Source organism: Macaca thibetana, chromosome 11 (genome assembly GCF_024542745.1).
Source record: "Macaca thibetana thibetana isolate TM-01 chromosome 11, ASM2454274v1, whole genome shotgun sequence".
NCBI lineage: Eukaryota > Metazoa > Chordata > Mammalia > Primates > Cercopithecidae > Macaca > Macaca thibetana.
The window spans coordinates 96,595,954-96,623,295 of record NC_065588.1 but is presented as its reverse complement, the minus strand read 5'-3'; the positions used below and the strand labels follow the sequence as shown (position 1 = coordinate 96,623,295).

Genomic DNA, 27,342 nt, shown 5'->3' with positions numbered 1-27,342 from the left:
AGGGAAGTGGTCAAGATGAGAGATGGCAGTGGCTTGGAACAGGAGGACTACTGTTACAGACTAAGAGTAGACAAGAGTCAAGAGATATTCAAGAGGCAAAATCAACAGGACTTCATGAGAGACTGAGTATGAGGCATGAGAGAGGAACTGTCAAACTTCAACTTCTATAGAAAAGAATGGATAGTGATGCTACCCACGGAGTTAAACACAGTAAGAGGAGCTATTTTTCTTCCTGGGGTGAGGGAAGGGAGGTATATCATGAATTTCAAACATGTGAGTATGAGTAGTTATTCCCAGTAACAGGGTTGATCTGTACAGGAAGTATTCCATACTACAGAAGTACAATGTGCCTGTATATATTTTATTGGGTATTTATGAATCTTAGAGACCAAATAGGTTTCTGCATGTGAGTAATGTAAACCTAAAAAGAATGAAGGCCCTCACCTTCCATTAGGTTCCCTTCCTTTACACAATCCCCCAAAAGCATTCTTTAAGATTACAGTTTAATGTTGCCTCAAGAAGCAATTTATATACTCAGCTGATTTCATTTTTAAATATTTTAAAAATATTTGTGCTAAAGAATAAGACAGCAAACCAAACAACAACAACAAACCTGCAAAGTCCAAAAGGAATCTTCAAGCATCTGACTTTCAAGCCATCACCAGAACATGACGGGGTTTTACAGTGACAGGCTGATTTGGAGCATTTTTGCCAAACTATTTATTTTTCAGAACGGAGACATGCTACTTAGAAAACTCACTCATAGAATCCAATGTTTTTAAAAAGTGTCATCACAAGTAATTCCTGAGTTTCACGTACTAAAAAACAGTTGACACCTTCCAATGAAGTCACTACAGGCATATAGCGCTTTTAAGCGGCTTGTCTGGAGCCTCCTCGAGTGCTTTAGAGGGTGGATTTGATAATATGGTCTCCTTAATTACGGATCACAGGTATGTGCTCAGTCAGAGTCCAAGAAGTTTTTGCAAGCTTTATCGGTCTAAACCTTCCTCCATCCGTTCTCTTCCGCTTAGAAAAACAAGACTGCAGGAGTAACCGGTGGGGTTTTTTGTCTTAACAAAACACCTGCCCCACCCACCTCACACACAATAACCTTCCATTCCAGAACTAAAGCTACTGTCAGAGAAGGACTGCGGGCGGCAGGGCCCCGGCTGGTGACCCAAGCTACCGAATTCCAGATCTCAGAACTGAGGGGAGCTCTCTCACTCGGTCCTAGAGTAGTGTCCAATGTCCCCGAAAGGTACCACGTTCTCCACCACCGAAACCCGAGCTCCCCAGCCGGCATGGGGGGCTCTCCCTCCGGCAGCTGACTCCGATCCCCGGTCTCCCGTCGCCTCAAGGCCTCTTCCGAGGACTCGGCCCTCTCGGATCAGCTCCCCGGAGCTCGCTGGTCGCCCAGCCCTGCTATGAGCGGGCGCCGACCGCCGATCGCCCGGCCGGCCGCCGGCAGGCCCGTCACCAGGCAACATTCACCAGCCCAGGCGGCCCTGGGAGGCCTACCCCGGGCGCGAGTCCTCCATTCCCTCCTCGCTGGCCCCAGGAGCCGAGGCGAGAGCGCGGCCAGTGAGGGAGGTTGCTCGGTGCCGGCGGCCGGTCACTTACCTCTTCCTTCTCCTTCCAGGAGGGGCGGTGCTGGGGCTCTTTCCCCCCGCCCCCCTAACAAACGCCGCCTGGCTATTCCTGCTTTGCCTTGGTGCCTGGCCGCTGACTCCGGCTTTACTCCATATCCTCCGCCGCCCCCGCGGTCGCAAACGTCGGAGCTGGAGGAGGGAAGGGGGTGAGGAGGGGAGGGACTGGGGACGAAGAGTAAAGGAGGGGGAAAAAGACTAAAAGACCTGCTGGCCGGGGGCATGACGTCACTTCCTGCTGGTTCGGAAGAGGCGGGGCCAGGACTTCTCTCCGCCCCCTGGTGTCAGTTGGGGGCGGGGCTATGGTGCCAGAGGAGGAACCAGCACGCGAGCTTATGGCGGTTCTTTTGACTCCGCGGTTCCGTAGACTTGGCAGTCAGAACGAGCTTCCGGGCCCAGGGCTGAACAGGCCAAGTTCCATGAACCGTAGAGGTGGCTTCTGCCGGAAAAGGAGGACATGCAGCCCTGTATATCCTAGCCAAAGGTGTAGTGAAGGTGGAGTGGGGAGCTGAGGGGAGGGGGCGGCTGGGACTCTGCTCCTCATCGGTCCAGGGCCCCGCCCATTTCCTAGCCCGCCCCCTTCGTGGTCTCCCAGGCACTGGACTGGGGGACCCAGGACTGAGGCTTTTTAGGGGTTACTCTGGTGAAGTGCCCTTGGAGCATGCAGGAAAGCAGTTTTTCCCAAACTTTAATATACATACGAATCCCTAGGATCTTGTGAAAATGCAGATTCTGATTGAGGAGTAGGGTCTGATAATCTGCGTTTCTAATACATGTCCAGATGGCACCAATGCTGCTGGTCCCTAGGCTACACTTAGAGCAACAAGGGGTTAAAGTACTAGAGGGCAAGTTCCTTGAGCTAGAGGAGTGATTTCTTTAATCTAGCCTACTTGTTTAATGAAGGTTAGAGAGGTAGATTGTCCATGGAAAACAGCTAGGCTCCACCGCTCTGTCTTCCGCCAACTCCTTTGAGTACCCTCCTGCCTAACTCCGCCCATCACTTTCTGGCCTCCCCTCCTCAGTCTACGCTCTGCCCACAATGTCTGGGGATAAGATTTCTGGAGTGATTAGACGGGTGACTTCTGTTACAGAAGGAATTTGAGGGTGGTGGATTTTTATTTGTCATTTTATCGTAAACATACGTGTAGTTGGGCATACCTTTTGCGGTTATACGTAGTCGGAGAAAAGAGCTTAAATTCTTGGATTCTACCCACTTCCCCCTGCAAATCTAGAAAAACATTCTAGATGTTCTAAGTTATTCCCTTATCATTCTTTAAATGTTTTAATTAAAATTTTACTGGGGTGGGGAAGAATGAAGAATGACTACGAACTATAGGTTTCTTTGTGGAATGATGCAATGGTCTGAAATTAGACAATAGTGATGGCTGTACAACTTTGTGAATGTACTAGAAAACACTGAATTGTACACTTTAAAAGGGTGAATTTTATGGCATGTGAACTATATCTCAGTAGTTTTTACTGTCTCCAGTTAATTAAAATATGAATTTATATGTGCCCATTATAACAAGTCAGAAACATAGAATAAAAAATGATGTTAACTTGACTGGGCTCAAATGAAAAACATATATTAAAAAATGAACATCCTCTTTCATCAGCCACCATTACAATCCTTCTTCCCCAAGGTTACTCGTTTGAAGTTTATTCTTCCAGTTCTTTCTATTTATTTACATACATTTTTATGTAGGTTGGGAATTCATTTTTACCTAAGTAGGATAATAATATACAAGTTGTTCTGCTCAGCTCATTTTAAAAAAAATTTTGTTTTGGGTTTTTATTTTTCCCTTCTTAATGAGATCCTTGCACACTATAAACATAGCTCTACTTCATTCTTTCTAATGGCTGGCTACTATTCTATAGTAAGGGTATATCATAATTTAACTGTTTTTTTCAGGTAATAGACTGTTGTTTTTTTTTTTTTTTTTCCATTGCCCAGGCTGAAGTGCAATGATGTGATCTCGGCTCACTGCAACCTCCACCTCCTGGGTTCAAGCAATTCTCCTGCCTCAGCTTCCCAAGTAGCTGGGATTACAGGTGCACGACACCATGCCCAGCTAAATTTTTTTGTGTTGTATTTTTAGTAGAGATAGGATTTCACCATGATGGCCAGCGTGGTCTTGAACTCCTGACCTCCACCTGTCTCAGCCTCCCAAAGTGTTGGAATTACAGGCGTGAGCTACCGAGCCTGGCCAACCGTTTTTGTTTCTAATTGAGACAAGGTCTCACTCTGTTGCCCAGACTGGAGTGCAGTGTGGAGGTCATAGCTCACTGCAGCCTTGACCTCCCCGGCTCAAGTGATCCTCCCACCTCAGCCTCCTGAGCAGCTGGGACTATAGGAGCATGCCATCATGCCCCACTAATTTTTTGTATTTTTTATAGCGTCTCCCTGTGTTGCCCAAGCTGGTCTTGAAATCCTGAGCTCATGCGATCCTTCTGCTTCAGCCTCCCAAAGTGCTGGGATTACAGGCATGAGCCACCACTGAACCTGGCCAGTAATGGACATTTTTATTGTTTTTAGGTTTTCATTATTTCTCAGCAATTTTTTTTTCTTTTTGCCCAGAGAAGTGAGATTTCTTTTATTTGGAGAGTAAGTTCAGCATGTGATAAGGACTGTTTTTTTTTTCATTGCCCAATATGTTCATGTAAGATAAGGCACATCTTTATCTAAACCCCTTAATTGGGAGCAACAGTGGAAGCACTTTCTAGAGCCCAGTATCTCTGCAATGTTTGGTAGTTTCATTTCATAATTTAGATAATTGGGTTATATTCAAGTATTCGACTCAAGTGGGTATGTGACCCTCTGTTTCGTTTTTCAGCAAACTTTTTTTTTTTTTTTGGAGACAGAGTCTTGCTCTGTCACCAAGGCTGGAGTGCAGTGGCGCAATTTCAGCTCACCGCAACCTCCACCTCCTGGGTTCAAGAGATTCTCCTGCCTCAGCCTCCCAAGTAAGTGGGATTACAGGCGCACGCCACCACACTCAGCTAATTTTTTTATTTTTAGGAGAGGCAGAGTCTCACCATGTTGGCCAGGCTGGTCTCGAACTCCTGACCTCAGGTGATCTGCCTGCCTTGGCCTCCCAAAGTGCTGGGATTACAGGTATGAGCCACTGTGCCTGGCCTCAGCAAACTTTTTAAACAGCTGTTTTAAACAATTTTAAAAAATTGATTATTTAGTTCCTTGCCTTGATCTCCCTAATGAAGAGCTTACCATTGTTCAAAAGGGCAAAAAGAAAAGGCAAAGAGTTTGGTGAAGCCACAACTCTGTAATAATCAATACTCAAATGTATTTGCATTACTTTTAAATGTGCCCTAAAATAACATTCTTGAAGATTAAGTATAGCTAGTAGTTAACCATGTAATAAGGGTATATAAATTTAGGTAATAATATATTTCACATCAGTAAAGCAAGTTCCTAGGTTTGCTCTGTTTTTATTGGCAGACCCACATGGTGCAACTGAATAAATATACTATAGTTTATGTAAGATGTGAAATGACACATAAGAAGGATGTTAGCAGCAGATATGCCTTCAACAGGCATAAGGTTGTCAAAACTGAAAAGTTTGCATATTTTTGTATAATCTAGATTTGTTAGAAATGTATATTTAATTTTTTTCAGGACGCTCTGGTCCTTTTCAAGCTACTCAGCTATGGGATGGTATTATTCACTCTCTTCAGGCCCAAGTGAAAATAAAAAGAAGGAGGCATCGTTTACGAACATACGAAGACTGTTTTACTGGTTCTGATGCTGTCAATGTGGTCTTAAGTCGTCGTATGCAAAATACATGCCTAAGTAGCAATGAGATCTCTCGTCTTAAAGGAGTTCGTCTTTGCCAAGTTCTAATGAATCACAAAGTATTTGAACCAGTAGGAATGAAGAAGCTTTTCAAAAAAGAAAAGGAATTGGAATTTGAAGATTCCAACACGTCTCTACACATTTCTAGGCAATAAATCATCTTACAATTGTTGCAAAAGACAAAAGGATGCTGAGAATGAGTTCAATGATGAAATAAAACCAAAAGAAACCTTGAAGTTAGTGTTACCTAAGATACTGTAATATATTTTATTTAGACCCTAGAAGAACTATCTTTATTGCGCTAAACTCGAATGTGTACTTTTTTTCAGAAGCCAATTAAAAAAAAATCCATGTAAAAATTAATACACTTATGCATCTCCTCTAAAACTGGAATGATGCAATAGACTAGAATTAGATAATAGTGATGACTGCACAACTTTGTGAATGTACTAGAAAACATTGAGTTATACACTTTAAAAGGGTGACTTTTGGCCAGGCAGGGTGGCCCACGCTGAGGCGAGATGGACAGGAGTTCGAAACCAGCCTGGCCAATTTTTGCATTTTTAGTAGAAAATTTCTACTAAAAATTTCTACTAAAAATGCAAAGTAGAAAATTTCTACTAAAAATGCAAAAATTAGCGGGGTGTGGTGGCAGGTGCCTGTAATGCTAGCTATTCAAGTGGCTGAGTGAGGCACAAGAATCGCTTGAGCTGGGGAGGTGGAGGTTGCTGTTAGCCAAGATTGTGCCACTGTACTCCAGCCAGGGCAACACAGTGAGAATCTGTCTCAAAAAAAAAGTGAATTGTATGGGATGTGAATTATATCTCGGTAGTTTTTACTGTTCCCAATATAGCAGCATCTGTTGCTGTAACCAAAAATATATGTTATTCCTTTTCCTTTACAACATTTTGTTTTCCTTAGAGCAAATACATTTTTGTTTTCTGTTTTGCTTAGTTGTTGAAGACATTATCACATACATTTTTCAGAATTTATACCAGGAAAAACTATGTCTTCTAAGGAATGGATATGCTTTCTAATTTTGAAAAATGACTTAGCCAGTGTATTAAAAGCCAAGGTTTTCTGGAAACTCAGATCAAAAACTTTCTCTTCCATCACAACTACTATGTTAACTTTAGAATTAGCATATATGCTTTTCTTCTTGATTTAGAATTCTAATTTGTCCTCTTTTGGTGATAGTCTATTAAATGAATTATTTGCATATTTTATTATAAGCTGCCTGAAATCCTTTTTGGAAATAGAGAATGTATGAATAAATTTTAATACATTAATTTAAATGTATATTTGAAATTTTGGTTCTGTGTATAATGAAAAGAGCCACATATTATTTTTTAACAGACCAGAATATGAAATGATTTCAAATCCTCTAGCACAAGAGATTGGTGAGGAAAGAATTGAGGAACTTACTCATACAATAAATGGGAATCCAGCTTTATGTCCAAATATCACAGTTCAGAAACCTTTTCTCCGGCTTTCAAAAGAAGGTAATTTGTTTTCATTATTGTTTTCAGAACTTGGTAAGGAAGAACTAACTTCTTTTTAACAGGTTCTTATGAGCAGTTTCAAGGTCACAGCAAAATAGAGCAGAAAGTACAGTTCCCACATACCCCTTGCTTCCACTCACACACAACCTTCCCCATTATCAACATCCTGCACCGAAGTGGTGCTTTTGTTATAATCAATGAATCTACATTGATACATCATTATCACCCAAAGCCCATAGTTTACATTAAGGCTCAGTCTTGGTATTGTACATTCTATGGGTTTGTATAAATTTTTGATGACATATATCTGTCATTATAGTATCATACAGAATAGTTTCACTGCCCTAAAAATTCTCTGTGCTTCATCTACTCATTCCTCCGTTCTCTCTAACCTTAGGCAATCACTAATACTTTCACTGTTTCCAAGAACTGACGTTTTAAATGTGATTTAAGTAGTGTATTAGTGTGTTGACTCCCTCCTCTTCCCTGTAGGAGTTTTCTTCTACAGAGCAATTACATCAGGTAAGACAGGTGAGGCAGTATACATCTAGTAACACTTAATTCATTTTTTACAATGACGATGACCAGATTAACTGGAGGTGCTATAGTCTGTACTACGAGAGAAAACATACGGACTCACCACAGTCCTTAGTATTTGTACTGCAAGACCATATTCTTATGAGTGTATCCTTTGTCCATTGTATATACTCCTCCCAAACATCTTCCTACTCTTTCCCTTTCTCACAACAAACTAGCTAGACTACCTATTGCACCACTCCCCTTTAGTATGTACTTCATCTACTAGTGTTTCTCTCCTTAAAATGCCACTAATGGCAGAAAAAAGAGCACCGTAGCCAGGGCAGTTAGGAGAGATATATACAAAATTCATTAATGGCCCTTTACTCCATTTGGTCAAACCATGACCAGAAGCAAGACTAGTCATGACTTGCACGCTGGAGGAGTATGATTTATCAACAATAGTTAACATTGGCATGATAAAGGAAATACAAGGTGCCCAAAGAAAGGGTGTGGAATTGAGAAGAGGAACTAAAAGATAACTCTCTTTTTTTTTTTTTTTTTTTTTTGAGACGGAGTCTCACTCAACATTGCCCAGGCTAGAGTGCAGTGGTGTGATCTTGGCTCACTCCAACCTCCAAGTGATTCTCCTGCCTCAACCTCCAGAGTAGCTGGGACTACAGGTGCCCACCACCACACCCGGCTAATTTTTGTATTTTTAGCAGACACGGGGTTTCACCATGTTGGCCAGGCTGGTCTCGTACTCCTGACCTCAAGTGATCCACCTGCCTCAGCCTCCCAAAGTGCTGGTATTACAGGCGTGAGCCACCTCGGCTGGCCATCGAGACACAGTTTCACTCTTTCGCCCAGGCAGTAATTTGTATATATTTTTCTCTCTTATTGTTCATATTTTGGGGATTTTTTTGTTTTACCTACTAGGAAGTATCTTCAAATGTATCCTCCAGTTTTCTTACTGATACCTAAAAGCACTTTTCATTTTTTTCTTCTTTTTTTACTTTTTCCTAAAAGCACTTTTAACTTCTCAGAATTTCCTTTCTTGTGGCATCCTGTTTTTGTTTTATGGTTGCTTGTTTTGTTTACCTTTATATCCCTGGCACTTAGAACAGGAGTTTGAGACTGCAGTGAGCTATGATCATATTATGGCACTCCAGCCTGGATGACAGAGCAAGACCCTATCTATCTATCTATCTATCTATCTATCTATCTATCTATCTATCTATCTGTACATTTTAGAATTTCACATGAAATCTCCCATTTTTATACATTAATTTTCTTCAAAGTACTTTATAACCAAGCAAATCGTGGCTGTGGGCCAAATTTAGTCCACAGGCCACTGGCTTGGGAGCTCTGCAGGAAACTTACTATAACATTGCTTTTGTAATTTTGTTAGATTAAGGGAAAACCAGGCTGGTCCAAGTGCAATGGTATTTACAACTAATTGATTACAACCAGTTACAGATTTCTTTGTTCCTTCTCCACTTCCACTGCTTCACTTGACTAGCCTTAAAAAATAAAAAATAGGTCGGGCACAGTGGCTCATGCCTGTAATCTCAGCACTTTGGGAGGCCAAGGCAGGCAGATCACCTGAGGTCGGGAGTTCAAGACCAGCCTGACCAACATGGAGGAACCCTGTCTTTACTAAAAACATAAAATTAGCCATGCGTGGTGGCGCATGCCTGTAATCCCAGCTCCTCAGTAGACTGAGGCAAGAGAAATCACCTGAACCCAGGAGGCAGAGGCTGTGGTGTGCCATTGCACTCCAGCCTGAGCAATAAGAGCAAAACTCCATCTCAAAAATAAATAAATAAATAAAAACAGGCCGGGTGCGGTGGCTCACACCTGTAATCCCAGCGCTTTGGGAGGCCAAGGCAGGTGGATCACTTGAGGTCAGAAGTTTGAGACTAGCCTGGCCAGCATGGTGAAACCCCATCTCTACTAAAAATACAAAAATTAGTCTGGCGTGGTGGTGCACACCTGTAGTCCCAGCTACTCTGGAGGCTGAGGCAGGAGAATCACTTCGGCAGGGGAGGTAGAGGTTGCAGTGAGCCGAGACTGCACCACTGCATTCCAACCTGGGCAGAGTGACACTCTGTCTCAAAAAATAAGTAAATAAATAAAAATAAAAATAAAGGAAAAACAAAGTATTAATTATGATGATGGTTAGGGTGATGAAAAACTTAACAGGAACTTAACAGGAATGACTGGAAATCCAAGATAAAATTGGCCTAATACTGTATTTTAGTTTAAAAACAACGAACTACAATTATCTGTGTTACTATAAATAGAAAGATAAATAGTAATCTTATATTCTTTCAGATGTATAATATAAGTTATAAGCATGACTAGTAGTTTTTTATATTTGGAATGTGTCTTTATGATCAGCATAACAAAAAATTAATATGGCTCATAACTCTGATGTTTAAGATCAATCTTGAAAAATTGTAATATAACAAGTGTAAATTATCTAATCATTAAATTAACCCATTATATTACTACTGAACCAGTTTTGCTTTTGTATTATTTAGAAATAGTATTATTTTATAATATTGGTTGAATGTGTATGTTTTATTTGCCAATCTTGATCATTGCATTACTTTCCTTTTCAAGTTATACAAGATGTTTGGAAAGAACAAACATTATTATGTCTTCTTTGATCGATTCACTTTCCATTCTTGGACAATATTTTGGAGCCTCCAGTTAAAACACAAAATCTTCTATTAAACAAAGAGGAAGATCTTGTTACCGCTAATACTTGCCTAGACAGAGAACTTATTCCAAGTTTATGTCTACTGAATAAGTGACCATTGTTATTGTCAAATAATTTATAAACAGTTTTTTTCACATATTTGCCGTTGCTATTTTAAAATGTGAGAAAATATTCATGTTATAAGCTGATACCATCTCTCTTTTATAAATTATCATTATGAATCCCCATTTGATCTAACAAAGCCATCGGTCATGACCTACAAGATCACTGGAAATCAGAGTGGTTTGGTTCATATGAATTCATTTATATGTCAGTCGTCTTCTCCCTGCACCATCCAAAAGTCTGTCATTTCCATTTTATTATCCTAAATAATATAGCCATCCCAGTTTCTACCAGCTTATTTATCCCTGCCCTAGAAGAATCCATAGTCTAGAAGGGGAGACATACATGAGAGAAAAAATTATAATCTGACGAGATAAGCCCTATCATAACATCAGCCTAATTTGTAGATAAGAGATTAAGGGAACCCTGAATGAGCCTCCTTTCCCGTTTACTCCCAACTCCAAGCTATTTCTCACTTCTGAATAAAGCAGCTGATGGAAACTATAGGCATTAGACCTTGAGTACTATTGGGATTCCAGCAGGGAGAACTGATATAGTGCTTCCTCCTATGTGAGCCAAACAAGGAAAGAAGATTAGACACCAAAGCTCAGGACCAGAAAACGTCATATCTTGTGAAGAGATTAGTGATCAGAGACCTCTGGACCCTCTTAGTCAACTGTGGTCCTGTTTGTACATGGCAGATTTCTCTTATTCGCAATAGGCCAAGAAAGACCCAAACAAAGGGCTGAGTCTTCCTGCCCTTGAGTCAGGGGTAGTATAGGGACACCAGAAAAGAAACAGGATTTCTGCAGGTGCCTCTGCAGGGAACCCACAGGAGCCAGTCTGCCTTAAAAAGCTTCCAGGCAGAAGGGGCAGGTTATCTGTAAGAGAAAAGCAATCAAACTTTCATTAGTCTTTTCATCTGCAATACTAGGATCTAGAAGACAATCACACATATTAGGCAAGATGTACTATTCATCTGTCAGGAGAAAAAAAAGAGAAAGAAGGAAAGAAGGGCCAAAGGGCCTGTAATCCCAGCAACTTGGGAGGCTAAGGTGAGACGATTGCTTGAGGCCAGGAATTCAAGGAAGACAACATAGCGAGACCCTGTCTCTCTAAAAAAAAAAAAAAAAAAAAAAAATTTTAATTAGCTAGGCATGACAGCACATGTCTGTAGTCTCAGCTGCCCAAGAAGCTGAGGTGAAAGGATCACATGAGCCCAGGAGTTGGAAGTTAGAGCGAGCTATGACTATGTCACTGCGCTCTAGCTGGGTGACATAGCGAGACCCTGTGTCATATTTAAAAAAGAAGAAAGAGAGGGAAGGAGGGAGGGAGAAAGAAAGGAACAAAAGGGGAGAGGGAGGGAGGGAGGAAGGAAAGAAAGATATTTGAGGATTATAAAGAATTCAGGCCAGGCACAGTTGCCCACACCTATAATCCTAGCACTTTGGAAGCCCAAGGCAGATGGATCACTTGAGTCCAGAAGTTTGAGACCAGCCTGAGCAACCACAGCAAAACCCCATCTCTATAAAAAATACAAAAATTAGTCGGGCGTGATGGTGCACGCCTATAGTCCCAGGTACTCGGGAGGCTGAAGTGAGACGATTGCTTGAGCCCAGGAGGTAGAGGTTGCAGTGAGCCGAGATCATGCCACTGTACTCCAGCCTTGGCAACAGAGTAAGACCCTGCACCAAAAAAAAAAAAAAAAAAAAAAAAAGTCAAAAAAAAGGGACATACCCTTAAGGGAAATTACAATAAATACTAACCTATCTTGGCAAAACCTGGGGATTGGGAGGGCAGCAGATATGGAAAAGGGAGAAATAAAGGCCTTCTAAAGGAGTCACTGGAGGGCAGGGGTGACAGGACCCTAAATTTCTTATCTTACTGTGGAAACAATGTATGGTGGAGTAAACAGTACATCTAGGTTAGGGAAATATTTGGTATCTTATTTTCAAATAATAATAGAACCATATGCATCTCATCGGAGCAGGAAAAGGGAGGGTAACTACTAACAAAATTAGAAATAAATAATAAAGCGTTCATTAAAAATTATTTTAACTTCTTGAAAATAAAGGTCCATAAAGGTGTGGTGGTATTCAGTAAGGAATACAGCCATTCCCTCTCATACAGTCTTTCACTCATCCAGCGAAATGTATTGAAATGCTTCTCCCAAAAAATAATTTCTTCTTTAGATTTATCTAGCTTTAATAAGCTAGTTTTTATCATGTTTTATCAAATAGTGCTTTAGTTAAATGGAAATGTTAACCGTTGCTTTATTTTGGTTTGCATTTTCCCTCTAGGATCAATAACTAGCTTAATGCAGCAATTGAATGCTTGGAGTATTTCCCTGACCAGTTAGTAGTTATAATTAGCAGTTACTGCAAAACAGAAATGAAGAGACAAGATTGAACAGTCAGAAGATACTCTTTGATGTCATAGCAAAATACTATGCTCAAGAGAGAGATTGCCTATTAACTGATGAGTATTTTGATATTCATTCAGGACTTATTGAACTTTTAGGTAAGACAGGATGTTTATACTTTAATTTTTAGTGTAATAAAATACTTTAAAATATACAAGTTGAAATAGAAAATTGTGTATACTCTATGAGTATTACATTTTAATATTTTTCTTCTATGATGTCAAGGTACTTCAGGAAGTCTTGTTTTACTTCACTACTATTGCCTACCTTGTAAATTCTATTATCAAATGTAACTAATATAGTATAGTGCATAAATCTAAGGAATACATTACAGAGCATCGCAGGGCCATTCTAAGAAACATGATATAGCCGGGCGCGGTGACTCACACCTGTAATCCCAGCATTTTGGGAGGCCGACGCAGGGTGAGTCACCTGAGGTCAGGAGTTCGAGATCAGCCTGGCCAACATGGTGAAACCCCGTCTCTACTAAAAATACCAAAAATTAGCCAGGTGTAATGGCGGGCGCCTGTAGTCGCAGCTACTCTGGAGGCTGAGGCAGGAGAATGGCATGAACCCAGGAGGCAGAGCTTGTAGTGAGCCGAGATCGTGCCACTGCACTCCAGCCTGGGTGACAGAGCGAGACTCCGTCTCAAAAAAAAAAAAAAAAAAAGAAAAAAGCATATGATATAGTATAAGGATTTAAGAACTGAGGTACCTAGAAATACTAACTTCTGAGTTATTAATTTGATAAACTTTCAGCAAAATAAAAAGTGAATGACATGTCATTTTTTAGCTATGTAAGTGGCCATATAATTTCATGTTAAAAACAAAATAATGTTCGATAATGCTGGATATAGCTACATCACATATTACATAGAATTATATAATTTCCTGTGTTTGAAATATTCCATAATAAAAAGTATTAATTGTAGAAAAGAACCTGCAAACCAATACAACATTGTAGCATTTTAATTGACTACTAAATAAATACTTACTATACTCTCCATTTTTCATCCTATGCTTTGTTTTCTTTGTAACCCATATAACAGAAAATGAGAAAAGGGCAGAAGCACTTGAAGCAATACAACTATATCTAAGATTGCTGTTGCCGAACATTAGAGAAGAATTACGACGGCTACTTACTTTTATGGCGTGGCATCAAAGCCCAATGCCTACAAGTTGCAAAAACAGGTGAAAAATTTTGCTAAGTTTTACCATTTTTTTGCTATTTTTTTCCTTTAAAAACCATTTATGCTAATGTTAATGTTTCTGTTTACAGTATGATAATAAAACAGTGGTCCTGAAAACTCTTGCCAAATCAGTTTCGCAGACCAAATCATTATTAAAAGTGTGGGCAGAACAACTGGTCTGGTTTCTACTGGAGTACCACTCTGAGCTCTTCAAGGTATCTCTGGCATTTTGCCTGGGCACTTTTATTACTAAGCTACTTGTGTCAAGCAAAAAAGAAAATCATTCACTTAGTAAATAATTTACTAAGTACCTATAATGTGCAAAGTTTAAAGAAATGCTGACTCCCCACACCCATAAAAGAGAAGGAAGGAGACTTAAAACCATTTTGTTGGCTGGGCACAGTGGCTCATACTTGTAATCCCAGCACTTTGGGAGGCCGAGGCAGGTGGATCACTAGAGCCTAGGAGTTCGAGACCAGCCTGGGCAACATAGCAAAACCCCATCTATACAGAAAAATAACAGACCGAGCACAGTGGCTCATGCCTGTAATCCCAGCATTTTGGGAGGCCCAGGTGGGTGGATCACCTGAGGTCAGGAGTTCGAGACCAGCCTGGCCAACATGGCAGAACCCCGTCTCTACTAAAAATACAAAAATTAGCCAGGTGTGGTGGCACGTGCCTGTAATCCCAGCTACTTAGGAGACTGAAGCAGGAGAATCGCTTGAACCTAGGAGGCAGAGGTTGCAGTAAGCCAAGACTGCATCACTGCACTCCAGCCTGGGCAACAGAACAAGACTCTGTCTCAAAAAAAAAAAAAAAGCAAGGCGTGGTGGCACACACCTGTGGTCCCAACTACTAGGGAGGCTGAGGTGGGAGGGTCAGTTGAGCCCGTGAGGTTGAGGCTGCAGTGAACTGTGATCACACCATTGCACTCCAGCGTGGGTGACAGAGTGAAACCCTGTCTCAAAACAAAGCAAAACACTTAGGAGTAGCAGTAGCATTAGTAAAACATGGTCTTAATATATTTTGAAGCATTTTTGAAAGAGTTTTTTTTAGCCTCACTATTGTATTTTAGTACCAGATAATAGTATGAATACTTTTAATGGTGTTATTTCTCCAAAGCCTCTATAAAGAATTCTCTTTCTTCTGTTTCCTTGCTTAAAAATGCGTCTAACTGGGCACAGTGATACATGCCTTTAACCCCAGCTACTCTGGAGGCTGGGGTGGAATGACTTGAGCCCAGGAGTTTTCAACTAGCCTGGGCAACATTGCAAGACCCCATTTTATTTTTAAAAAATTTTTTGTCTCATGTCATAATGCAACATATTGATCCAAATTTTGTAACAGTTCTGTGACCTTAACTGAACTTTTTTTTCCATTATTTACAAGAAAAATGTGGCACTAAGTATATACAATAGAGGCAGTCCTCATTAACATTAAACATTTAAAAATGTTTCATTCCCCCCGAATTTTGAATGAAACCTATTTTAAAAGGTCATTTGTAAGTCAATTGTTAGGTACTCTACACCTAGTTTTTCATCCAAATAAATAAATAACAGATGGTAGTAAGGGCCCAGGTTATGTAAATGTTTAATACTACAGTCACCAAAGTAAAATTCTCATATGTACTTTTTCTCGTATGTAGTTTACCTGCTAAAATGGGTCCCAGATTTCAACTAGCAATTTAGAAAGAACACTTCCTCTCCTCTCTCCTCTTCTGTACTACTCAGCCTCTCTCTGCTTTCTTCTTTCTCACTCTACCCCCTCCTCTGCATAAATGAATCTGCCTCTTTCCTACACGTGGTACAGATATTAGGAAGGATTTTTTTCATCTTTCTACCTCCCCCTTCATGTTCAAACTAGCAGTGTCATAAGGAAACATACTAGTTCAGGTCAGGTGCAGTGGCTCATGCCTGTAATCCCAGCATTTTGGGAGGCCAAGGCGGGTAGATCACTGGAAGTCAGGAGTTCGAGACCAGCCTGGCCAACATGGTGAAACCCAGTCTCTACTAAAAACACAAAAAAATTAGCCAGGCGTAGCAGCAGGCACCTGTAATCCCAGCAACTTGGGAGGCAGAGGCAGGAGAATCGCTTGAACCCAGGAGGCGGAGGCTGCAGAGAGCCAAGATCGGGCCACTACACTCCAGCCTGAGCGACAGCACGAGACTCCATCTAAAAAAACAGAAACATATTGGTTCAAGTTTTGTACCAGGCCACAAATGGAGACAAGCAACTTGACATGGGCTGGAGGAAGTCGGGGTATGAGAATCAGGAAGTGGGGAGAAGGGCCCTGATGGTTGGTTTCTAGAGATTAGAGGCTGATGTATTTCAGGGAGGCTGAGGTGGGGATATTTATGATAGGGGCTCTGGAACGTGCCACGCTTGTTCCTATTACAGAACTTTCCCTGTTCTGTTTACCTTTGACCGCTGCTTTCACTCTAGCCTCTTTCTCTACTTTGTTTTCATAGTGGCACTTACCACTACCTGAAATTATATGTATTATGTATTTGCCTATTTTGTTGTTGTTGTTGTTGTTGTTAAATTGTCTTTCCTATGAGAATGTAACTTCCCATAAATTCGGGAACTTGATCTACTCATTCATCACCTGTAACAGTACCTGGCACATAACAATCACTCACTCAATTTTTATTGAATGACAGAATGAATTAATGGGGACAGCATCATGGCTGGAAAGTGGCAGGATGGGTGGAAGCTAATGAAAAGGTAGCCTGTGAGCCAGGATGAAGGAGCTATCTAGACCTGAGCTTTGGGATTGTAGGGCTAGGGCATGCCCTCTGTAACAGTATTAGTCAATGGATTATTTCTCCAGATATGTGTAGTAGTCTGGGATTACCTTTGCTATAACCAAATTAGAAAAGAAATAGATACCTATTTTGTTTGGGGATTTTTTTTGTTGTTATTAGAGACAGGATCTCGCTGTGTTGCCCAGACGGGTCTTGAACTTCTGGACTCAAGTGATCCTCCCACTTCAGCCTCCCAAAGTACTGGGATTACAGGTGTGAGCCACCATGGCTGGCCTATTTGCCTATTTTAAGATAAAAATTTTAATGTATTTTAGAGCTACTATTTACATATGGACTGTGTAATGTTATTTAAATAAATGCTGTAATTAAAGTACAAATAATTTTTATTGTTATAGGAGAACATTTCACTAATGATGGGTTAACCTAATTTTATTTTATTTTTTTATTTTATTTATTTATTTTTTTTGAGACGGAGTCTCGCGCTGTCGCCCAGGCTGGAGTGCAGTGGCTGCAAGCCCCGCCTCCCGGGTTTGCGCCATTCTCCTGCCTCAGCCTCCCGAGTAGCTGGGACTACAGGCGCCCGCCACCTCGCCCGGCTATTTTTTTGTATTTTTTAGTAGAGATGGGGTTTCACTGTGTTAACCAGGATGGTCTCGATCTCCTGACCTCGTGATCCACCTGTCTCGGCCTCCCAAAGTGCTGGGATTACAGGCTTGAGCCACCGCACCCGGCCTAACCTAATTTTAAATATAATACATACATGAAAGCAGAAAATAAGATTTTAAGAGTGCTAAAAAAATTTCAAGAATTTATAATTCAGAGGCCTTCTACCACCCACCCTTTCCATTCATCTACGATCCTCTCCCTCTACTCATTGGTCAAAAATACGGAGCTGTTTTTCTTTCTATGTTGAAATGCTGGCTAGAAAAAATTATATTAAATATTTGAAAATACCTGTTTTGTGTAGACACCAGTTACTTTTATTGGATCTGGTTAGTAAGAAACTTAAGAAGCTTCTACATGGAGAAGATGCACATGCCATATCAGGTATGGATTCCAGCTTGTTCCTCCTTTATCATTAAGTGACTGTTGTGGCCAAATGAGTTGGGAAGGCATCAAAGATGAGTATGTAATAAATGTATGTAAAATGTTGTAAAAAGTGGTTATAGTAAGGTTATTTTTTAGTATCTCCTGGGCAAGTTCTTCTCTAGTCCTTTTTTGAAGCCCTTTATTTACCTTTTCTACTAACAAGGCAAGAACTTTCTGTCTCTCACGGCTGCTCCAAGTTCTCACCTCCCCTTCAATTATCACCCACGTGCCTGCTTCTTTGCTCCTGTGCTCTCTGTTGTGTCTTTTTCTGACTCTCTCAGATTCTTTTTCTTGTTTTTCATCCTCTCTCCCTTGCTCCCTTCTTTTCTAGGGGAAGGATCAAATTTTATAGAGGAGTAACCTGACTCCCAGTTGAATAGAGTCCATGATTTCATTCAGTGTCTTTAGGCTATTGGTCTTATTATTTTTTTTTTTTTTGAGACGGAGTTTTGCTCTGGTTGCCCAGGCTGGAGTGCAGTGGCGCAATCTCAGCTCACTGCAACCTCCGCATTCCGGTTTCAAGCGATTCTCCTGCCTCAGCCTCCCAAGTAGCTGGGATTACAGGCTCCCGCCACCACGCCCAGCTACTTTTTTGTATTTTTAGTAGAGACAGGGTTTCACCATGTTGGTCAGGCTGCTCTTGAACTGCTGACTTTGTGATCCACCTGCCTCGGCCTCCCAAAGTGCTGGGATTATGGGCGTGAGCCACCGCGCTTGGCCGTAATTGGTCTGATTCTTTAACTTATAATTGTTTAAAACTATAACATATTTTTAATCCAAGTTTATTAAGATTGTCATGCAGGAAACAAAATAGCTTAATAGATATATCTGTGAGTGCCCACACCAAATTGTCTGGGCACCTTTTTGCCTCAGTTTCCTCAGCTACCAAATGGGAATGATAATAGCTATTTCATTGTGCAGTTAAATATTTAATATTTGTGCTATTAATGGGATATTAAATGTTTATTAATATATAATGCTGGTTGTAATTATGATTAATATATATGAATTAATGTGACATTAGCTGACACATATACTGAGCCCTACTATGTGTCAGAAACTGTGTTGAAGATTAACATAGACTTATGGAATTATTTAATCTTCACAATAATCTACTATGTAGGCATATTAATATTATTACTATTATTTGATTTTATAGGGGAGGTAACAAGCTTAGAGAGGTTATGTAACTTGGTGAACTAGAAAGATAGGTGACTTTTTTTCTTTAAAAAAATGTTTCAAGGGTTGTGGCAGGGGAAAAAATGATTCAAAGGCATTATTAATTGTTGGAAAGAACATTTACAGAGGAGGGCATAAGTGTACTTGCTTGAATTACTTGGAATTTCTTAGGTAATAGATGCCATTTTATCTCATTCCCGTCTTTGAATACAGAGTATATGGCAACAAGTATGTTGCCACATGAATCCTATTTGATGTAAGTAAACATCGATACTAATGAAGTATTCTGAAACTAGTACTTAGAATCTTTTGGATTAATTTAATCTTCTCTGGCTAATTTCAAAACAAACATTAATTGGCTGCCATTACTGCATTATCTTTTCACATTCAACTTTTCATTACTTTTGAGGAAAATAGAAGAATTGTCAACATTTTACTCTTTATTTCTATTCAACAATATATGCTAGGCTGGGCGCAGCAGCTTCCGCCTGTAATCCCAGCACTTTGCGAGACTGAGGCGGGCAGATCACCTGAGGTTAGGACTTCGAGACCAGTCTGGCCAACATAGTAAAACCCCGTCTCTACTAAAACTATAAAAAGTAGCCAGGTGTGGTGGTGCATACCTGTAATCCATACTTCTTGGGAGGCTGAGGCAAAAGAATCACTTGAACCCGGGAGGCGGAGGTTGCAGTGAGCCAAGATCATGCCACTGCACTCCAGCCTAGGCGACAGAGCAAGACTCTGTCTCAAAAACAAAAACAAAAACGAATACACTAAGTGGGGATTATATAAGTGTTTTGCACAATGCCATGTACTACAAGTACTTGGAAAGTGAAGAGTTTTCTGATAATATTTTTCCCTAAATAACTTGCCTATTTTATCTCTTCTTGAAGCTTATCTCTTACTCAGTAAAACTGTCAGAGTATATCAGTAAACAACTTTAAATTTTTAAATTGCCTCCATGCTTTGTATTGTATGCTTTTTTCTCCGTAGATGGCTTGAAATTTATTTTCTTTTGTTTTCTTTTTTTTGAGACAGAGTCTCGCTCTGTCACGCAGGCTGGAGTGCAATGGTACATCTCTGCTCACTGTAACCTCTGCCTCCTGGGTTCAGGTAATTCTCCTGACTCAGCCTCCCAAGTAGTGGGAATACAGGTAAGTGCCACCACGCCCAGCTAATTTTTGTATTTTTAGGTAGAGGCAGGGTTTCCTCATGTTCGCCAGACTGGTCTCGAACTCTCAACTTCAAGTGATCCGCCCACCTCGGCCTTCCAAAGTGCTGGGATTACAGGTGTGAGCCACCGTGCCTGGCCTGAGTACTTGAAATTCATGAGTATTGATTTAAAATGCTTCTGACAGCCAGGATTTGTCTATCTATTCATTCAGTTATTCACTTAACATTTTTTGAATATCTACAGTTGTGCCAGAACTTACATAAGCACCACAAAACACAAAGATGTGTAAGATAATGCCACTGCTTGCAATAAACTCACATTCTAACATTCAAAATAACTAGCACATAGTAGATGTTCAGTAAACATTTGTTGACTAAATTCAGTGAAAGAGTTGATGAATGAGAGACAGCCATATCAATGAATCATAAAAATCTGACAGGGATATGTTCAAGCCAGAGGAGATTATGGAAGCTTGGAGGAGGATTACCTGACCACCTAGTCTGAGGGAATCAAAGTTCGTAGAAGAGATAATGCATAACAGGAGTCTTGATGAATAGGAGCTTAAAGAATTAGAACAGTGTGAGCAAAAATAGGTAAGCACTAGAAACAGCAGTCAGGCATAAGGCAAAACAAAATGAAACAAAAATGACAAAAAAAAAAAAAAAAAAAAAAAAAAAGCCAGGCCTGGTGGCATATGCCTGTGGTCCTAGCTGCTTGGGAGGCAGATGTGGGAGGATTGCTTGAGCTCAGTAGGTCAAGGCTGCAGTGAGCGTTGATCATGCCATTGCACTCCAGCCTGGGTGACAGAGTGAGATTCTGTCTCAGAAAACCAAAAAATTTAAAAATAAAAATAAATAAATAAAAAGAAACTGCTGCCAGGGAGACAGCAGAAATTGAAACTAGAGAGATTGATAGGTATCATCTTATGAAGGGCCATATCATCTTATGAACATGTTCATCATCTTATGAACATGTCTCTAACTTACTGGCCATGTCACTTAAATTTTTTATGTATTTCTCTTGAAACTGGGATACTAGTTTCTTGCTTCTCTTGCTTCTAGTTATTTTGGAGATGAAATAACGTGTGTAAAATAACATCATGTATGTTTTGCTAAAGTAAAAGCACTTTTGAAAGAAACTGGAATGAAGAAAGCCTAGGTATAGGTAATGTACCATAAGACCAGTTTGGGTAAGTACAGTTTACTTGGTTTTTTAACTTGCTTTTCCAGTGGTACTTTTTCTTTTTTTTTTTTTTTTTCAGGCTTTACATTTTGCCAACCCTTGATGTACAAGGAGTTTGAAAAGTGAAAGGGAAGGACAATTCAATATCTACATCAGTTGGCTCTTGAGATTAATAGTAACCCCAGCATCTCTCTGAAACAAAAAAAGAAATTAATTAAGGAATTTCAAAAACACCATCCAGAAGCTTTGAATTAACATTTCTGGTACAAGAAACTACAATTTGTAAATATAAACATTTCTCTGGTGGTTTTCTCAAATTGCCATACTTATACTTCAAAGAAAGCATAACCTCAAAAGATTTTAAGTGTTTTATTTTTTATTTTTATTTTGTAGAGACAGGGGTCCCACTATGTTGCCCAAGCTGGTCTCAAACTCCTGGCATCAAGTCATCCTCCTGCCTTGGCCTCTTAAAGTGCTGGGATTATAGGCATCAGTCACTGTACTTGGCCATTATTTTATTTTTATAAAATATTAATTTTAATTTAATCATGCTTAAAATATGTTAAGGAAGTTTTTAACTTCAAGAAGGAATACAAGTTAGCCTTCATGTTTGCTGATTCACTTAACTATTATGCTGCTAAAATCACTTAATAAATGTGTTGCTATTATTAGGGAACTAGTACAGTTAATTTCCTTTTTTTCCCACAGGAAAGGAACTTTTCATACACGAGCTCCCTGAAGAAAGCATGCACTTTCCTTAGTATATGATTATTTTCAAGCAACCCCCTTAAGCTGCTGTAACTTAAATGACTATGAATCATTGAAATAGGGAAAGATGCATGAAGTAGTATTTTTTCTTTTTGAGGTGGAGTCGTGCTCTGTCCCAGGCTGGAATGCAGTGACACCATCTTCTCAGCTCACTGCAACCTCTGCCTCCCCGGTTCAAGCAATTCTCCCTGTCTCAGCCTCCCGAGTAGCTGGGATTACAGGTGCCTGCCACTAGGCCCGGCTAATTTTTGTAGTTTTAGTAGAGATGGGGTTTCACCATGTTGGCCAGGCTGGTCTTGAACTCCTGACCTCAGGTGATCTGCCCGCCTCAGCCTCCAAAGGTGCTGGGATTACAGGCCTGAGCCACCACACCCAGCCGCATGAAGTAGATTTGAAAGGCCACAAATTAAAAATTCGTAAACATCAAAACTGTGATTTCTGTCTCTAATTATTCTTCAGTCCATATTTTATGGTTATCGTCTTTCCTTCTCATTCTTTCTCTGCTCCTTCCTTTTCTTTCCTCTTTCTCTCTCTCTTTCCAGCTCTTTCACTTTTTTCTTGCCTGCTTCTCTCTGTCTCTTTGTTTTAAATTGGTTAGTTCACTCTATGGCATCATTCCTTAATGTAGCAGGGATTCAATACCTATGGAAAGTTTTACACAGAAAAATTCTTTTGGGGCCGGGCGCAGTGGCTCAAGCCTGTAATCCCAGCACTTTGGGAGGCCGAGACGGGCGGATCACGAGGTCAGGAGATCGAGACCATCCTGGCTAACACGGTGAAACCCCGTCTCTACTAAAAAATACAAAAAAGTAGCCGGGCGAGGTGGCGGGCGCCTGTAGTCCCAGCTACTCGGGAGGCTGAGGCAGGAGAATGGCGTAAACCCGGGAGGCGGAGCTTGCAGTGAGCTGAGATCCGGCCACTGCACTCCAGCCTGGGCGACAGAGCGAGACTCCGTCTCAAAAAAAAAAAAAAAAAAAAAAAAGAAAAATTATTTTGGGCCAAGCATAGTGGCCCATGCCTGTAGTCCCAGAACTTTGAGAGGCCAAGGAGGGGGGATTGCTTAAGGCCAGGAGTTCAAGACCAGCCTGAGTAATAGTGAAACCCTGCCCCTATCTCTACAAAAATTACAAAAAAAATTTAGCCAGGTGTGGCAGCTCACACCTATAGTCCCAGCCACTCAGGAGGCTGAGGTGGGAGGGTCTCTTGAGCCCAGGAGTTTTAGGCTGCAGTGAGCTATGATTGCGCCACTGTACTACAGCCTGGGCAATAAAGCAAGACCCTGTCTCAAAAAAAAAAAAAAAAAAGAAGAAGGGAAAAAGTATTTTGTGGTAATCTTAATTTATATCATTGATCACAGGGAAAGAGAAGCATGATTAATTAAGTTCTTGAAAAAAAAAAACTGTATTAGACAGATGTCATCAGTTTTATCTTTTTGTATAAAACCTGTATCAGTCATCTTGAATTAGAACACTTAGTTTCTAAGTTCTCAACCAAGAAGCCAGACATGGTGGCATGTACCTGTAGTCCCAACTATTTGAGAGGCTGAAGCGGGAGGATCCCTTGAGCCCAGGATGTTTAGTTTGTTTGTATGTTTGTTTTTGTAGAGATGGGGTCTCACTGTATTGCCCAGGCTGGTCTCAAACTCCTGGCCTCAAGTGATCCTCCTGCCTCTGCCTCCCAAAGTGCTGGAATTACAGTTGTGAGCCACTGTGTCTGGCTGACCACAGGAGTTAGAGGCCAGCCTGGGCAGCATAGCAAGACCCTGTCTCAGGGGGAAAAAAATTCTCAGCTAAGGCTTGGCCTGGTGGCTCACACCTGTAATTCCAGCACATTGGGATGCCAATGCAGGAGGATTGCTTGAGACCGGGAGTTCAAGGCCAGCCTGGGCAATGTAGTTTGACCCTGTCTTTACAAAAAATATAAAAATTTTAATTGCTGGGCAGACTGTGGTGTACCTTGTAGTTCTGACTACTCAGGAGACTGAAGTGGGAGGATCACGTGAGCCAGAGTTTGAGGTTTCAATGAGCCATGAGTGTACCACTGCACTCCAGCCTGGGCAACAGAGCAAAACACTGTCTCAAAAAAAAAAAAAAAAAGAAAGAAAAAAAAATTATTGGCCAGGTGTGGTGGCTCACACCTGTAATCCTAGCACTTTGGGAGGCCAAGACAGGTGGATAACTTGAGGTCAGGAGTTCGAGAGCAGCCTGTCCAACATGGTGAAACCCCATCCCTACCAAAAATACAAAAATTAGCCATGTGTGGTGGTGGGCGCCTGTAATCCCAGCTACTTGAGAGGCTGAGGCAGGAGAATCGCTTGAACCCAGGAGGTGGAGGTTGCAGTGAACTGAGATCACGCCACTGCACTCCAGCCTCAGCAACAGGGAGAGACTCTGTCTCAAAACAAACAAACAAAAATTCTCAACTAAGAGTTTGTGAAAAGGTTTCAAAGGGCCAAAGTACAAGACACTTTATGAAACTATAGGCAGTTTTTTGTCTATCTGTGCTTATGGCATGTTTCTAGGAAGACAATCCATGGCTATCAGCAAATTTTCACGAGGACTGTGGTGCAAGCACAGTAAGAACCACTGGGTTCAAGAATCTAAAAGTCCTTCTTGATGTATATTTATATATTTCCCAAATTTTGCTTTTACCTTATGGATAAACTATTAAATATCCCAATGTTATATTAACATAAGAGCATTGGCTGGATGTGGTGGCTCATGCCTATAATCCCAGCACTTTGGCAGGCTGAAGTGGGTAGATTGCTTGAGCCAAGGAGTTCCAAGACCAGTCTGCACGACATGGCGAAACCCCATCTCTACTAAAAATGCAAAAATTAGCCAGGCAAAATGGTGGGTACCTATAGTCTCAGCTGCTCAGGAGGCTGAGGTGGGAGGATCACTTGAGCCCAGGAGCAGAGGTTGCTGTGAGCTGAGATTATGCCACTGCATGCCAGCCTGGGCAAAAAAAAAAAAAAAAAAAAAAAAAAAAAAGCACTAAGCTAGATGACTTCTAAGTTCTTCCTACTTTAAAAAAAAAAAAAAAAGAAAGAAAGAAAGGCTGGGCGTGGTGGCTCACACCTGTAATCCCAGCACTTTGGGAGGCCAAGGCAGGTGGATCACCTGAGATCAGGAGTTCGAGACTAGCCTGGCCAACATGGTGAAACCCTGTCTCTACTAAAAATACAAAAAAATTAGCTGGGAGTGGTGGTGCATGCCTGTAATCCCATCTACTTGGGAGGCTGGGGCAGGAGAATTGCTTGAACCCAGGAGGCAGAGGTTGCCGAGATGGCACCATTGCACTCCAGCCTGAGTGACAGAGCAAGACTCTGTCAAAAAAAAAAAAAAAAAATAGCAACCCAATTATATGACACTAGAAGATAAAACTGCCCTAATCTGCGTATGGCTTTTTTAAAGTTGGGGAAGAAGTTAATATACTTCCAGTGGAAGACCTGAGAGGGTACCTGAAGAGACACCAGGAAAATACTGGAAACATGCCACCAAGCCCTCTTCAATAGAAGAGTCTCCTTATTCGGAAAATTGCCATTTTAATGTTCGGTGTGAATCAGGTAGGGATTTGCTAGTCATCACTATGAATGGTGGATACTTTGACAAATGCTTTAAGGTTATTACTATGTCCTTGCATCTGCTGTTCAGAAAATTATAACCTTACATCTTTGCACTGAGCCTCAGTTTTTTAAAAATCTCTAAAATAAAAATACACATGCACAGATTTATATTTTTAAGATTGAGATATTCCTTTAATAGTTTAAGATTGAAACAAAGAAATAAAAAATGAAATAAATTTAAAAAAAAATTTTTAAGAATCCACCAGATAATACCAAAGGTACCTTCCAACTCTTTGATGGATAACAGTCATCTCTCCATCTGTAAATAGTGGGTTTGTGAGGGAGAATGTGTGGTAACAAGAATATGGGCTCTGCAGTCTACAATTAAATGCAGTTTCCATCAAAATACTACGATCATTCTTTACAGAACTAGAAAAAAAAAAATCCTAGGCCAGGCACAGTGGCTCACACCTGTAATCCCAGCACTTTGGGAGGCCAAGGGCAGGTGGATCACCTGAGGTCAGCAGTTCGAATCCAGCCTGGCCAACATGGTGAAAACCCATCTCTACTAAAAATACAAAAATTAGCTGGGTGTGGTGGCACATGCCTGTAGTCCCAGCTACTCAGGAGGCTGAGGCAGGAGAATCGCTTGAACTCGGGAGGTGGAGGTTGTGGTGAGCCAAAATCATGCCACTGCACTCCAGCCTGGCTGGTGACAGAGCGAGACTCCATTTCAAAAAAAAAAAAAAAAAAAAGAAAATCCTAAAATTCATATGGAAACAAAAAAGAGCCTGCATAGCCAAGGCAAGACTAAGCAGAAAGAACAAATCTGGAGCCATCACATTACCTGATTTTAAACTATACTATAAGGCCATAGTCACCAAAACAGCATGGCACTAGTATAAAAATAGGCACATAGACCAATGGAACAGAATAGAGAACCCAGAAATAAACCCAAACATGTATAGCCAACTGATCTTCGACAAAGCAAACAAAAACAAAGTGGGGAAAGGACACCCTCTTCAACAAATGGTGCTGGAGTAATTGGGAAGCCACATATAGCCACCTTACTCCCACAGAATGGCCATAATTAAAAAATCAAAAAATAATAGATGTTGGCATGGATGTGGTGAACAAGGAACACTTCTACATTGGTGGTGGGAATGTGAACTAGTACAGCCACTATGGAAAACGGTGTGGAGATTCCTTAAAGAACTATAAGTAGAACTATCATTTGATTCAGCAATCCCACTACTGGGTATCTACCCAGAGGAAAGGAAGTCATTATACAAAAAAGATACTTGCACAAACATGTTTATAGTACCACAATTCACAATTGCAAAAATATGAATGAATGAAACTGGATCCTCATCTCTCACCTTATACAAAAATCAGCTCAAGATGGATCAAGGACTTAAATCTAAGAACTGAAACTATGAAAATCCTAGAAGATAACATGGGGAAAACTCTTCTAGACATTGGCTTAGGCAAAGATTTCATGACCAAGAACCCAAAAGCAAATACAACAGAAACAAAGATAAACAGGTGGGACTTAAACGAAAGTGCTTTTGCACAGCAAAAGGAACAGTATGCACAGTAAACAGAGAACCCACAAAGTGGAAGAAAATCTTTATATATCCAACAAAGGACTAATATCCAGAATCTACAAGGAACCCAAATCAGTAAGAAAAAAACAATCC

The 27,342-nt window shown here is 40.7% G+C and overlaps 2 protein-coding genes across 3 annotated transcripts in view; one reads left to right on the top strand and one right to left on the bottom strand.

Annotated features, from left to right (window-relative positions):
• SCYL2 (SCY1 like pseudokinase 2) overlaps positions 1-1,718 on the bottom strand; it is a 70,439-nt gene extending 68,721 nt beyond the window's left edge. Inside the window, exon 1 of one of the 2 annotated variants that reach the window (XM_050750058.1) lies at positions 1,621-1,718. The gene's annotated coding sequence lies outside the window, so the exon portion shown is untranslated. Of the gene's footprint in view, positions 1-613; positions 1,099-1,620 lie in introns of those variants that run through there. The other variant, XM_050750059.1, reaches the window with a different exon arrangement.
• A 160-nt stretch (positions 1,719-1,878) lies between these two features.
• Positions 1,879-25,679, top strand: DEPDC4 (DEP domain containing 4). Its single transcript, XM_050750016.1, is given in 13 exon segments — positions 1,879-2,141; positions 5,281-5,584; positions 5,586-5,693; positions 6,814-6,959; positions 10,113-10,302; positions 12,606-12,673; positions 12,676-12,825; positions 13,777-13,878; positions 13,881-13,918; positions 14,007-14,132; positions 16,130-16,176; positions 17,650-17,729; positions 25,491-25,679. Coding segments are annotated over 13 exon segments (1,653 nt in total). The 5' UTR covers positions 1,879-1,948; the 3' UTR covers positions 25,592-25,679.
• Positions 25,680-27,342: the final 1,663 nt, after the last annotated feature.